We start from the raw sequence: 14,272 nt of genomic DNA on the forward strand, positions 1-14,272 counted from the left end.
GAGGTGATGATGAATGCTCTCAAAGGGCGAGTGTCCAGCGATCTTGACGACCTTGTCAATCGGACTGACTCGCCGTTCATCGCCACCGTCAACTCCTTCCCCCTACCGAGTAAGTTCCGCATGCCACAGATAGATAGTTATGATGAGGTCAGGGATCCTCTGGACCACTTGGAGAACTTCAAGACCCTAATGCACCTTCAAGGTGTAGCAGACGCAATCATGTGTAGGGCCTTCCCTACAACACTGAAGGGCGCAGCGAGAATTTGGTTCAGTCGACTGACATCGAACTCCATCAGCACCTTCAAAGAACTCAGCGCTCAATTTACCGCACACTTCATCGGAGGCCATCGGTACAAGAAGTCTATGGCTTGCTTGATGAGTATGAAGCAGCGAGAGGATGAAACTTTAAGAGCCTACATATCCCGCTTCAACAAGGAGGCACTCTTGATCGATGAAGTCGACAATAAGATACTTGTTGTGGCATTCATGAATGGCTTGAAGAAGGGTAAGTTTTTGTTCTCCCTATACAAAAATGACCTAAAGACCATGTCGGAAGTACTTTATCGTGCCACAAAGTATATGAATGCTAAAGACGTGCTGTTAGCCCGAGAAGAGAGGCCGCAGGAAGACACTCGGCAGGACCAAGGCCGAAAGGAGGCAAGAGCAGGAGATCGAAGGGACGAGAGGCGCCCTAAGCCCCTGGGAGGAAGATTCACGAGCTTCACTACGTTGACAGCCCGATAGATAAAGTCCTTATGCAAATCAAGGACGAGGAGGCTCTAACGTTCTCGGGAAAGCTAAAGAGTAATCCCAACAAACGTTCCAGGGATAAGTATTACCGTTTCCACTGCAACCATGGTCACGATACGGCTGATTGCTATGACCTCAAGCAGCAGATTGAGGCCATTATCAGACAAGGAAAACTACAGAAGTTTGTTAGCAAGTAGAAAGCGGATCTACCCACATAAGACCAACACCCCCGACGGGATAATGAGCGACTGAGGCCCCCGATAGGGGACATAAGGATGATCGTAGGAGGAACGGCTGTCGCTGGGTCATCCAAGAATGCCTGCAAGACCTACCTTCGGACTGTACAAAATATTCAGTTGACGGGAGTCGTACCGAAAATAGCACGAAGAGAAGGCCCCATAATCGGGTTCTCAGAAGAGGACGCATGACACCTTCACCATCCACATGACGATGCGCTCGTCGTCAGCTTGTGGGTAGAAGACTACAACATGCACCGGGTGTTGGTCGACAATGGCAGTTCAGCGGATATTTTATACTACCCAGTGTTCCAGCATATGAGGATCGATAGGGAGCGATTGATTCCAACAAATGCCCCGCTCGTTGGCTTCGGAGGGGGCTGGGTATTCCCCCTGGGTGCTGACACATTGTCTATAATAGTAGGCGATTACTCTCAGCAGATAATCAAGGATGTGACATTCTTGGTGGTCGATTGCTCGTCTGCCTACAACGCTATCCTCGAACGACCCACGCTTAATTCATGGAAGGCGGTAATTTCCACCTACCACCTGATGATTAAGTTCCCGACTGACTACAAAGTAGGGGAGTTGCGTGGAAGTCAGATGGCCGCGCGCGAATGCTACATAGCCATGATGGAAATGGAGGATCAAGTTCAGGCTTTAAGCATAGAAGAGCATCGGATGGTAACAGAGCTAGTAGAGAAGTTAGAAGAGATATCCCTTGACAGTTCCGATCCTGGCCGAATGACCAAAATTGGAACACTCGCTAACCCCGTGATCCGTCAGGAGCTCATAACCTTCCTCAGAGGCAATCGAGACGTATTCGACTGGGGTCATGAAGATATGCCAAGAATAGACCCTTCAGTCATGGTGCACAGGTTGAATGTATCACCCGCCTTTCCACCTATCCGACAAAAGAAAAGAGTGTTCGCCCCTGAACGAGACCGAGCCATAGCAGAAGAAGTCCGAAAGCTACAGGAAGCGAGCTTTATTAGGGAAGTATACTATCCCGACTGGCTAGCGAACGTGGTAATGGTCAAAAAAGCTAGCGGGAAATGGCGGATGTGTGTGGACTTCACCGACCTTAACAAAGCTTGCCCTAAAGATAGCTACCCCCTCCCAAGGGTCGACGTCCTAGTAGACTCAATAGCCCGACATCAATTGCTGAGCTTCATGGCCGCTTTCTCAGGGTACAACCAAATCCGAATGCACGAAGTTGATTAGGAAAAAACTTCATTCGTGACCAGCCAGGGCCTCTTTTGTTACAAAGTGATGCCTTTTAACCTGAAGAACGTAGGCGCAACATACCAGAGGCTTATGAACAAAATGTTCGCACAACAGATTATGAGGAATGTCCAGGTTTACGTTGACGATATGCTAGTAAAAAGTCGGAGGGAGGAAGATCATCTGGAAGATCTCAAAGAAACATTCAACACCCAAGCTCAATCCAGGAAAATGTGCCTTTGGAGTGACGGCGGGAAAATTCCTAGGATTTATGGTGTCCCAAAGGGGGATCGAGGCAAACCCGGACAAGATCCGGGCCATTATGGAGATGGCGCCACCAAGGAATGTGAAGGAGGTGCAAAGCCTGAATAGAAAAATTGTGGCACTAAATAGGTTCGTGTCAAGGGTGACGGACAAGTGTTTGCCCTTCTTTCGAACGCTGAAGAGATCATTCGAGTGAACCTCCGAATGCCAGCAAGCGATCGAGGAGTTGAAGGCTTATCTCTCCTCCCCACCACTGCTGAGCCCGTCAAAGCCAGGAGAAGAGCTTTTTCTCTATCTAGTCGTCTCCCCCGCAGCCGTTAGTGCTGCCTTTGTCAAAGAAGAAGAGAAAGTACAAAAGCCCGTATACTACGCAAGTAGAGCGCTTCGCAGTGCTGAAGAAAGATACCCACCCATGGAGAAACTTGCCTTTACATTAGTTACGGCGGCCTGCAAGCTTAAACTGTACTTTCAAGCCCATACGATGAACGTCTTGACTGATAAACTCTTACGACGGGCGATGAGCAATCCTGAGGCTGCGGGTCGACTGGCATTATGGGTTATAGAACTGAGCGAATTCGATATCCAGTACCGCCCACGTATCACCATCAAGGGACGGATCGTCGCAGATTTCATAGCTGAATTCACTCATGACGAAGTTAAGGGGGTAGAAGAGTCCCCTCATTGGAGCATATATACGGACGGGTCATCCAACAGACAAGCCGGAAGAGCCGGCATCGTGCTACTATCGCCCGAAGGAGACACCATTGAATGTATGGTCCGTTTCGACTTCCCCACTACCAACAATGAATCAGAATATGAAGCGTTGATAGCAGGACTGGACCTCGCCAAAGCTGCAGGAGCTGCAAGGGTAGTCATCTACTGCGACTCTCAGGTCATTACTAACCAAATAAATGGAGACTACGAATGCAAGGGCGAAAGGATGAAAAGGTACCTTGATCAAGTAAGGGCGAGAGTTGACGACCTAGAAGCCAAGATCGTCCAAATTCCTAGAGGAGAAAACGAGCGAGCCGATCGCCCCGCAAAGGCCGCTTTAGCAGAACATATGGTCATCCCTGGTAATGTACTCTCTTTTGTTCAGCTTTCTCCGCTAATAGACCCCAGCAACATGCAAGAAATAGGCTCTGACAGTAGCTGGACCGCATCGTTAGTGTCATACTTGAAAAACGGGGTATTACCGGATGGAAAGGAGGCTGCAAGAAAATTGATGGTCCAGGCGGCAAGGTTTGTCCTAATAAAAGACGTCTTGTACAAAAGAGGCTTCTCTCGACCATATCTGAGATGCTTGGGTACGGAAGAGGCAGACTACGTCATGAGAGAGGTACATGAAGGAATCTGCGGAAACCATTCAGGGTCTAGATCATTGGTACACAAGCTTATACGAGCGGGGCACTATTGGCCCACCATGCAGAAGGACGCTGAAGCTTATGTCAGGGCCTGTGACAAATACCAAAGGATCAACAATATTATTAGACAACCAACCGAAAAGCTGACCCCGATGACGGCCCCATGGCCGTTCGCACAATGGGGGTTAGATATTATGAGACCATTCCCTACAACAGTACGACAGCTGAAGTTCCTGGTGGTGGGCATTGACTATTTCACAAAATGGGTGGAAGCTGAAGCTTTGGCCACAATTACAGAGAAAAACGTGCGAAACTTTGTTTGGAGATGCATCATATGTAGGTTTGGCATTCCTAGATTTTTTGTCTCGAACAACGGAGGCAGTTCGACAACGACCCCTTCCGGGATTTTCGCTTGCAGTTAGAAATAAAGAGCCACTACTCCTCCCCCACCCACCCTCAAGCTAATGGCCAGGTCGAAGTCACGAACCGATCCTTGCTCAAGATTATCAAGACTCGGCTCGAGGGGGCAAAGGGTATATGGCCCAAAGAATTGCCAAGCATATTATGGGCATACAGGACGACGACAAGGACACCCACAGGAGAGACACCATTCCGACTGATGTACAGAGGCGAAGCGGTCATCCCGGCCGAAGTTGGGCTCACGACCTACAAGGTGCACAACCATGATGAGAACAAAAACGACGAGGCTATGCGACTACAGCTCGACCTAGTGGACGAGATTAGAGCAGCAGCAGAACAAAGGCTCGCTAGGTACCAAGACCGCATGGCCAAACACTACAACTCTCGAGTCCGACACAAAGACTTCCAAAATTTGAGAACCAGATTCGAGTCAAGTAGTGCTCCGTATCTACACCATTGCCCACTTAAAAACAGTCGGAGAAGTCCATGCCTAAAACCCAACTTCGGGTACTTGAAGACCATGAGGATTGTGAAATTTTAATGAGGTTATGAGTTTCTATAAAATCTGGGTTTTCAAGTTGAAAGGAGAACCATGATTATGAGAAGGAATAGAGAAATCAATTTGAAAGTCTCTGATTGTGAAATATGGAGGGAAAAAGAACGAAAACCAACTCTGGTTCTGGGTTTTTGCTTTATATTTGTGTTTGTGGTTTAATTTTTTTTTTTTTTTTTAAGCTCTGTTGGTCAGAGGAGAGGAGGCATTGGTGCTGGTGTTATTTCTCCAGGTAAGGGCTTCTGAACAGATCGTGTTTGATGATTTTGGTTTTATTTGAGCTACAATCCTGTGTGATAGAGTGTACTGAATTCTCATTGAATATATAACGTGGCAGCTCCTGATTAGTGGCGTAAATAACCCCTTTTCTATCGGCTCTGGATAGAATGTTTTCTCTGATGTTAAACCCCTTAGAAACACTTGAAAATGTTAACATAAGCAAATAGATGTTGCTTCTCTAAAACATGATCTAGCAAATAGATGTTGACTTAAAGTTAATTTATGAAATAATTTTTTTTTTTTTTTAGTCATAATAGTTTAGCTCCCCTAGGAAAAATTCCTGGCTTTGCCATTGACATTATAGTGGCATTATAGTGTTTGGTTCATTTATATGTATAAAAAATTACAGAAATATAAAATTACCAAAAAAAATCACATTACCATAGGAGTTAGAGGTAAGAGAGGGTATGATCTGGTAGTGGGGAGAAGAGAAAGTCTATTCGGGGATTCTAGCTCAAGCTCTTTTAGGGGAAATGTCCTGCTGGGATGCCATACAACCCAAAAGAATGAAAGGTGAGCTGAAATCACTAGGTGCATGCCATAGGAGTTAGTAAGAGAGAATACCCAATCCTTATCCGAATGGAAATGCCATGGAATGCAAGAAAATAAAACAAAACTCCTTTTGTCTGGGAATGGAATGTGGCGCAGCTAGCGCAGGATAGTGGTGTTGGCTAAGTAGCCAGCAAACTAGTGGGTGGCTTAGGAAGGACACCCACACCAAGCCAAAAGTAGTTAAGGCGTAAAATGGTAAATCTCATCATGGTAGATAGTATAAAAAGGTTTTAGCTATGCACAGTAAACAACAACGAAAAAACAAGGAAGAACAGTAGGGAGCATAGAAATAAGGGAGAAATAGAAAAAGAAAGAAAAACAAAAGAGTAGGAAATGAAGTGAGAAAAGTCAAAGTGTGATAAGACATGCACTGACAAGCTACCCCATTCTCTCCTCTTAATAGCCTACTCTCTAGCAAGTTAAGAGATTAGGGATTGAGCCATTTAGGTCCATTCTTTCAAAGTAGGCAATTTCTATGGCAGGATTTCCATATAAGATTGCCCACATTGGAGATTGGTTCCCTTTTTGGACTTAAATCTACTAAGGAGTCAAGTTCAGCAGATTAATCCCCTTTCCTCTCTTTTATCATAATCGTTTAAGCATTAACATTTGTTAAGGGGAAAATTTCTGATGTTCCCAAATAGAATATGGGATAGCCAAGCCAAAACTCAATGATGGGCCCTTGAAATAAAGCCCAAAGGCTATCGGTGTGGTGTAAGTCCGCCCAAGCAAGAGATAGAGGCTGCACCCTAACAAGAAGACAACAATAAAGCCCAATAAACACTTTAGTATTGTAAGTTTATACATTATTAGTCTTTTTATGGAATCATAGTTCAAATTAGTCCTTTAGTGGTATTGTATTATCTCCAGCGGTAATGGTAAAATTATACTTAGAGTCCAGCAGTCAATGATTAAATAAATTTAGGAAAATGTTCGTTCCTGGGGGTCCTTGTGTGTTTTGGTCAAGGGAATTTATAGTACTTTTAGCCTTCATTACATCAATTGTGAGGGAAAAATTCAATTGTTACAAATACATTATATTCTTCATCATAATAATAAACAATGATTAAAGGCTCCATAGTTACAAATAAAAGAGGAAAAATAGGATGGAATGAAGGGAGAGAAAGATTCCTAGTTCACTGCAGCAAGTATTAAACTAAGATTTTGGTGAGTGTATAATTATAAGGCATGAATGAGGTGAATGTGGGCTACTTTGAGTGAGTGAGATGGGATTAACACTAAGATTGAAGCTTTTTGTGAGTAATGGGCCATTTGTGTCTAGTTGGAGGACATTTTTGAGCTGTGGTTGTGTAGTGGGGTGAGGAGAATATCTAAAATTAGACGAGTGTAGGCTAAAGATGATGAATGGTGAGCTTAAGGAAAGCTAAACCACGAGCAAAGTACTAAACAAACCAAGGGTTTCGGAGGGAGTGGTTGTCTTGGTTAGTTATGGGACGTTTTTGGAGTAGGAAGGTGTAAGCAAGGTGGTGAATGTTGGTGTTATGGTGACTGTAGGTTGAGAAAGGTTGTCAGTGAGCTCAAGAGAGCATGGGGAAGCTTAAAGAAAGCAAATAGGGATTGAATTTCTGTAGAGTGTAGTCAATGACAGAAATTTTTATAATGGAGCTTTAGAGAAGCATTGATTGACAAGAATCCAAAAATGCATGACTCATCAAGGGTGACGAAATCAAGGTTTAACTTTCCTGAGATTTTGATCAAAAGTAGGAAAATCCACTTTGAGGGGTTGTCTTGCTTCTTTGGGTAATGATGGGATTTTAGAACTTTTTGCATTAAGTGCCAAGATTTTCGGGGCTGAGCTTAATTATTGTGTATTAAGAATGAATCCTAATGCTGCAAATTGAGATTTGGTCCCCCAAGAAGTAAGATTTCAAAACCCCAAGCCATATGTCAAGTTCTAGTCTACTTCAGGGGGTTCCGCTGGAGATCCCTTTATGCCCTCCAAACCACATGTTCCCAAATTTTCTCATTTAGGATTCATAGGCTTGGTACATGAATCATGTCTCGATTGTTTTTAACATTTATAGCATCAATTTGTTGAAGTTTGGATAATTTGGTTTCAGCTCCCCTTTCGTTGGAGGTGCAGTTTTGAGGAAGATCATGAAGTCTCTTCATCCTTTTGACTTTAGCTAATATGACCGCCTTTGGGCACTGTTCATGTCAGGTAGAGGGTGGCAGAAAATTGATGGGACAACCCTTAGTCCATTCTCAAAGGCTTGGTTCCCTTGTATGAGTCTCTAGTTGCCTTTTGGTTAGCTGCTTGTGTTTTTTGCTTGGGCTTGCTCACATGGGCTGGGTTGTGTGCACATGTTGCTATGGGCTTTCATTCCTCATGAATTTTATTAGTAAATGATTTTGGGTTTTTCATAAATACTTGCAATGGGCCTTTGAGTAATTACTTGTAATGTTTGAAACAATAGGATAAGTTTCAAAATACTTTTGTAAATACTGTTTACTTTGATGAATTCCATGTTGCAATAATGTTCATGGTTTCTAATAATTGCATCATAACTTAAATGATGAGCTTGTGGGCTCGAATGTTTACCATGAGTGTCGAAGGCGTATATTATGGATGTCGCGATGCAAATGATGTCCATGTATTTCATGGGTTTATAACAATAAATATATGTGATGGATCTAACAATCATAACTTTCCATGGGCTTTTACAAGATGATTGTCATGGGTTTTGAGAATAGATAATTCATAAATTCCATGAGCTTGTAATATTGTAATAATACGTTTAAGAATAATTATGATATAGTATTATGCTGAGTATTTAATAACCTTGGGCTTTTGATAGAATAATGCCAAGTAGTTAGCTTGGGCTTTTAATAGTGCCAATGCAAGTTGGGCTTTTGATATTGCTAATGAGAATTGGGTTTTGATATTGCCAATGAAAATTGGGATTTAAATAGTGCTAACGTAAGTTAGACTTTTGTTATTTCCAATGAGAATTGGGTTTTGATGTTGCCAATAAAAATTAGGCTTTGATATTGCCAATGAGAATTGGTCCTTGATGTTGCCAATGAAAATTGGGTTTTGATGTTGCCAACGAGAATTGGGTTTTGGATAAATAAATTGCCATATGTTTAAATCATGGGCTATGATCATGGATTTGAATTCCATTGATAAAATTGTTTTGCCATGGACTTGAATCATGGGCTTCTTAAATATTGCCAAATATAAGTATTCTTGGGCTTTCAATAGAATCAGATAATAAAATTGGATAAAATATGAGTTTTGAGGCTATTTGTGATAGTTTATATCATAACCCAATTTAGATAATGAGATATGAAACATTTGTGATTAATATTTGGGAAAACCCAATAACTTATTAGTGGTGTTTGAAAATAAATAGGTGGTACCTAAATAAAATTAGGCGTAAAAAAAAAAAAAAAAAAAAAGGTACCCTAACATTTAGCCCCCCAAGTCACGTGTGATCAAGTTATTAGTAATACTATATTTTTTGAAAGAAAAATATTAGGATCACACGTGCGAGTTTTTTTTTTTTTGTTTTGTTTTTTTTTTTTTTAATGTTGGCCTTATTATAGATAATGAGATAGGAAATATTTGTGGGCTAATGAGAAATATTCATGGGGGCCCAAAATAATATATGGGTGATATTTTGGTATTTTTGGTGAATAAATAAAAGTGATTAAATAGGATTAGAGCATGTGGCTTGAGTAAAAAAATTGTACCTCAACCTTTAGCCCCTAGAATATGTGTGATCAGCTTACCTTTGGTCCCATATGTGAGTTTGAATGAGTCCATAAGCGTATGTTGCATGGGTTGAAAGAGAGAGAGAGAGAGATGGTGAGCTTGAAAGAGAGAGCTTCTTCCTTTTTTCTAAGACTATAAGAACCTTTTTATCTCATTCTAAACTTCTTCCATCCTCCTTTTCTGATTCAACTCTTCTAGATTGATTTTTTTCTTTTGCTTTTGTAGTTGATAAAGAGATTTTAGTTGTTGGTGGAATTGGAACCGTTGGCAAGGTGATACAAGTCCTTCAATAGTAATTGAGAAGGATAATCCAATTAGTGCACCTTTGAAGTGGGTGCTACGAAGAGATATTCTAGTGACAAAATTGTATGGGCTCTAGCCACTACTGATGTTTTGTATCCAGTGATTAAGAGCTTCTGCCAGCCCCCATTCGCTTTATGGGTCTTTGTGGGCCCATTATTGATTGGCCTAATTGAATAAGCTAAAATATTGATAATAAAGTGTCTTGTTGATTCCTTCATAAAGCCAATATCATTGGTGATGTGATATTGTTCCGCTATAAGATTGTATTCCATAATCTGATGTGTCGTTGGAATCTAGAGAAGCTGAATTTAATAGTTGTTTGGTTCATGGAGGAGATATCCAGACACTGTGGTGGAAGCCCCCTAGTCTAATCTAGTGAGAATTCCAGCCGTAATGAATCTAGACCCTCCGGTGATGGTTATTTAGAACAAACTGTTACTTTTGTTAACCGAACTATTGGTTCCATTGGTCCGACTGTCATGATGAAGCAATTTAGGGGAAGAACATTGCCGGTAGGACGAAGATTTATGAACCTATGGAAGAGGTTTCTTCAAGAACACCTTATCTTCTTACATCCTTTCTTTCCTTTCTCATCTTCATTCATGGCCTTGCATTTCTTTGACCTTATGGTTCCAACAACTTGGTGATAATAACAAGACATAGCCGAGGAAGTATGATGATGAATTTGAGGATACGGATACAGACTTTATGCCCCTTCCCTTTTTCTTATCATGAATATTTACTGCTGATGCATTTTCACTTCAGGTTTTGCCGTCGAAGACATAATGGCAATTGACAAAAGCCTTACTGATTCTGTTATGGCTGGAGAGACTACTTTTGAAGAGTTCCAACCACGATTCTGCCATATCTCCACGATGTTCCTTAAAATAAAAGAATCTCCAAGTATGATATGAAATTGCTAATATTGCTAGAAGGAATTATGTCTTGATACTGTTCATTTGCTCTTTTGTTATTATTGTTGGATATTTAACTATGGTCTCTTACCTCATGGCGGTGCAGGGAAAATTTGTTGTCATTACTCTTGAAAAAATTGATCGTCAAGGGTATTTGGAGATATTGGAAAGAAACATTCTAGCTTCATGGTTGGATGCAAGGTCGGTGTTGTTGTGAGAGGACTATTGCTCTAGCTGTGATCATATTTATTGTGCCACTGAATCATGTACTATTCGTGATGATGGAGATAGCGGATCTGAGGAGAATACTGTGTTAATGGTGGCTGAACTTTATCTTTTAATCAGAGGGATGAGATCATGTGTCTTTCAACGGTGTTTCCCCTCTAGTAGAGATCTTTGGCAATGGCTTTGTTGGAGTAGATTCTTATATTTTCTTAGGTGTATCTTTTTTCTTTTCAAAAATTTACTTTTGTGATATATTGTGATGTAATGTAATGTAACGTAGTCACTATGTAATGTGAAGTATGTTGTAAGCTTATATAGCCGTAAATGTTGTATTATACGTGATGTTTTGAAAATTGGTTCAATCATATATGTTGTTTTTTTTTTTTTTCTTGAAATGACTTGAAGCTGGTTCAAACGTATAGGCTATATTTTCTTTAATCAAAAATTTCTTTTGCCAAGATATTTTGATTGTCGAAAGATTACAATTCTTAGGCTTAAAAAATTAAAGCATGGTCATAAAGGTAATATCTATTTGTGAAATCACTTGCTAAATGCATGACCATTTTATTTTGAAGAGTCCCAACCATAAAGGTTGTCTTCAATTTTGAATATGTAAAGGTTTGAAACATGAAAAGTGTTTTGATCATTGAAATATTGATATGATTGAGCCAAAATATAGTCATGGAGGTTGAACAATTTATTTTGAAAATGTCAAGTTGCAAAAGGTTTGTCCTTGCAAGTAAGTTTGAAATACAAATGTCTATGTAAAAATGTATCTTAAAATATTTATAGTTTTGAAATAAATGTAAGATATTCGTGTTTTAGAGTAAGGATAATGCTTACTCTCTATTTCCGAAGCATTTTGCAGAAAATATGATTATTGAGTTAAGTATGACATAGCTCCAGCCATTTGCCATTGATAGGTTTCATGAGATTTTTGCCTTCTGCCATGGCACAACTTTGATGGCGATAATAAAACTTCTTTGATGACCTCCAATCTACTTGGCTCAGTGGATGATTTAGAAAAAACTTTCTTTTATTGATTGGAACAAGATTGGTGATTCCAGCGACAGGGATTCATTGAATTTCTTGGATGATTCGGGCTTCTATATTGGGATGAAAAATTCTTATGGGTTTTATGCCTACAAAATAAAAGCCCAATATTTAAAAAACATGATGATTACTGAAATAACTAATATGTTTTGTATAATGATTGCAATAATGTTTGAGATAAAGTAACATATATTTAACGTGATAGGTTGGATTGAATGATGTATATGATATAATATTAAAGTAATTTGTATTAAGTGGTATAGTGCTAGTAGAGAAACATATATTCAATACAAATTTAAAGATAGTGACGTGGTGACTTATCTTTGAAAGTTCATGGCTCCAACCGTATATCAGTGAACTTATGGCAGTCTAGCAGTGTAGTGACATGAGTACAGCAGTGGAAAGTCCATAGGTTATGATAAATCTCTCTATGGCTTGACATTGAGAGCATGTATCACCAAGTTAGGATCTAAACTGAGCATCATGTGGTACTCCTAAGCAAAGATGTCAATGTAATCACTATGTGAAGTGAAGTATGCGTGGGGCTACCATGGCTTCAATGGCAACAAAGCTTCTTTAAGGGATGACCGCCAATCTACTTGGTTCAGCGATTGGTACAAGAAGGATTTCCTTTAGTGATTAGGATAATATTGATGATTTTAGTTGCAAGGAGTTATGATCAGGGATTTTATGCCTACAAAATAGACAAATTCCAAGATATAAGAAGTATAACAATGGTTGAAACAAACAATATGTTTCACATAACAATTTTTGATCAATGGTTGCAATAATGGTAAAGATAAAGTAATATACATTTAACGTGATAGTTTTAATTGAGTGATGAATGTGATTAATATTAAAGTAATTTGTACTAAATGATATGAGCATAGTAGAGTAACATATACTCAATATAAATTTAAAGATAGTGATGTAATAACTTATCTTGAAAGTTCATGGCTTCAGCCATATATCAGTGAACTAATGGTAGTCTAGTAGCACGACGACATGAGTACAGCGATGGAGAGTCCATATGCCATGATAAGTCTTTCCATGGTTTGACATTGAGAGCATGTATCACTAGATAAGGATTTGAATTATGCTTCATATCGTACTCCAAAGCAAGGACATCAATGCATTCTTTGTTAGATGGAGAAGATAGGTTGGGTACTGCTGGAAGTTCCTTGAATGGTTCAGCTATACTGCTGAACAAGAATTCTTCTTCCATTAGATATGTTCTCTTCTGGATATAGCCGTAAGTTTTGTACTAGCTTCATTTGACTTAGTACCCTTCTATTTGAGGCAACTAAGCCTCATGCGTAATCATGAGTAATAATACATACTTCCATTTCATAGCTGAGTTTATTTACATTATGGCTGTGATTTGTTGCTGGATGCTTCCTCGTGCTTTCCTTTCTTTTGGATAAAAAAAAAAAAAAAAGCTTTTAAACTTATTTTCAGTTCATTCTTGATTGGCTCAAAACTACCGCTGCCTCATGCATCACTCATGATGGTGAGATGAAGTTGGCTGAACTTGTGGTGAAGATTGCAAATTTAGAGAAAGCAATTGTAGCAAAGTCAGAGAAAGCAATTGTAGCAAAGTTAGTGAAACTATCCATTTTGACAAGTCAAAAGAATTCCATCATGTTACCCTTACCCACCAACGGTGGCTCGTCCTCCGCAGAAACCTTTGGTGGCTTATTGGATTAGGCTACTCATGCTTTAGTTCATTTCTCTAGTGGACAACTTTGTTGGGATGTAATATATGTTTTGAGACTTCCTTAGTTATAAAGACTTCTTGCCCCCTTTCTTTTTGTAATAGAAGAAGAAAAAAAAACTTCTAGGTGCTGTTACTACTCATGTATGCAAAACTGTTTAGCTATATATATATATATATATAAACTTATTTAGTTGTAATTTGTCTAATTGTAAGTGCTGTTGTTATCTATACAAAAGGTCATTCAATTGTGGAGACCAACATCTCATGTGAAAGAAGGACTACTCAGCTATGGACATTGTCTTGTAAAAGGGTTCATACCTAAAATAAGTTTTTTTTTTTTTTTTTTTTGCATGAAAGCTAATTTTTCTGCATAAAAGAAAACTTTCTGCACAATTTTTCTGCATAACAGAAAATTTTCTACATAATAGAAATTTTTCTGCATAACAGAAAAATTTTCTGCATAATAGGAAAATTTTCTGCATAAAATAATTTTCTACATAAAAGGATTTTCCACATAAATGAATTTTATGCATAAAAGGGATTTTTCTGCATAAAAGGATTTTCTGCATAGAAGAATTTTCTGCATAAACGAATTTTATGCATAAAAGAATTTTTTGCATAAAAAGGATTTTTCTGCATAAAAGGGCTACCCAATGTTACTTTTTTATGTGTGCAAAAG

The 14,272-nt window shown here is 39.5% G+C and overlaps 1 protein-coding gene across 1 annotated transcript; it reads left to right on the forward strand.

Annotated features, from left to right (window-relative positions):
* The first annotated feature begins 363 nt into the window (after positions 1–363).
* Positions 364–744, forward strand: LOC115985699. Its single transcript, XM_031108613.1, has one exon. The coding sequence runs from the start codon at positions 364–366 to the stop codon at positions 742–744; it is 381 nt and encodes a 126-aa protein (XP_030964473.1).
* Positions 745–14,272: the final 13,528 nt, after the last annotated feature.

This window comes from Quercus lobata, chromosome 4 (assembly GCF_001633185.2).
Source record: "Quercus lobata isolate SW786 chromosome 4, ValleyOak3.0 Primary Assembly, whole genome shotgun sequence".
NCBI classification, from domain to species: Eukaryota; Viridiplantae; Streptophyta; class Magnoliopsida; order Fagales; family Fagaceae; genus Quercus; species Quercus lobata.

What these genes read in the sequence shown, in the direction of transcription:
- LOC115985699 (XM_031108613.1), top strand. Translation starts at nt 364, where the DNA reads ATGGCTTGCTTGATGAGTATGAAGCAGCGAGAGGATGAAACTTTAAGA.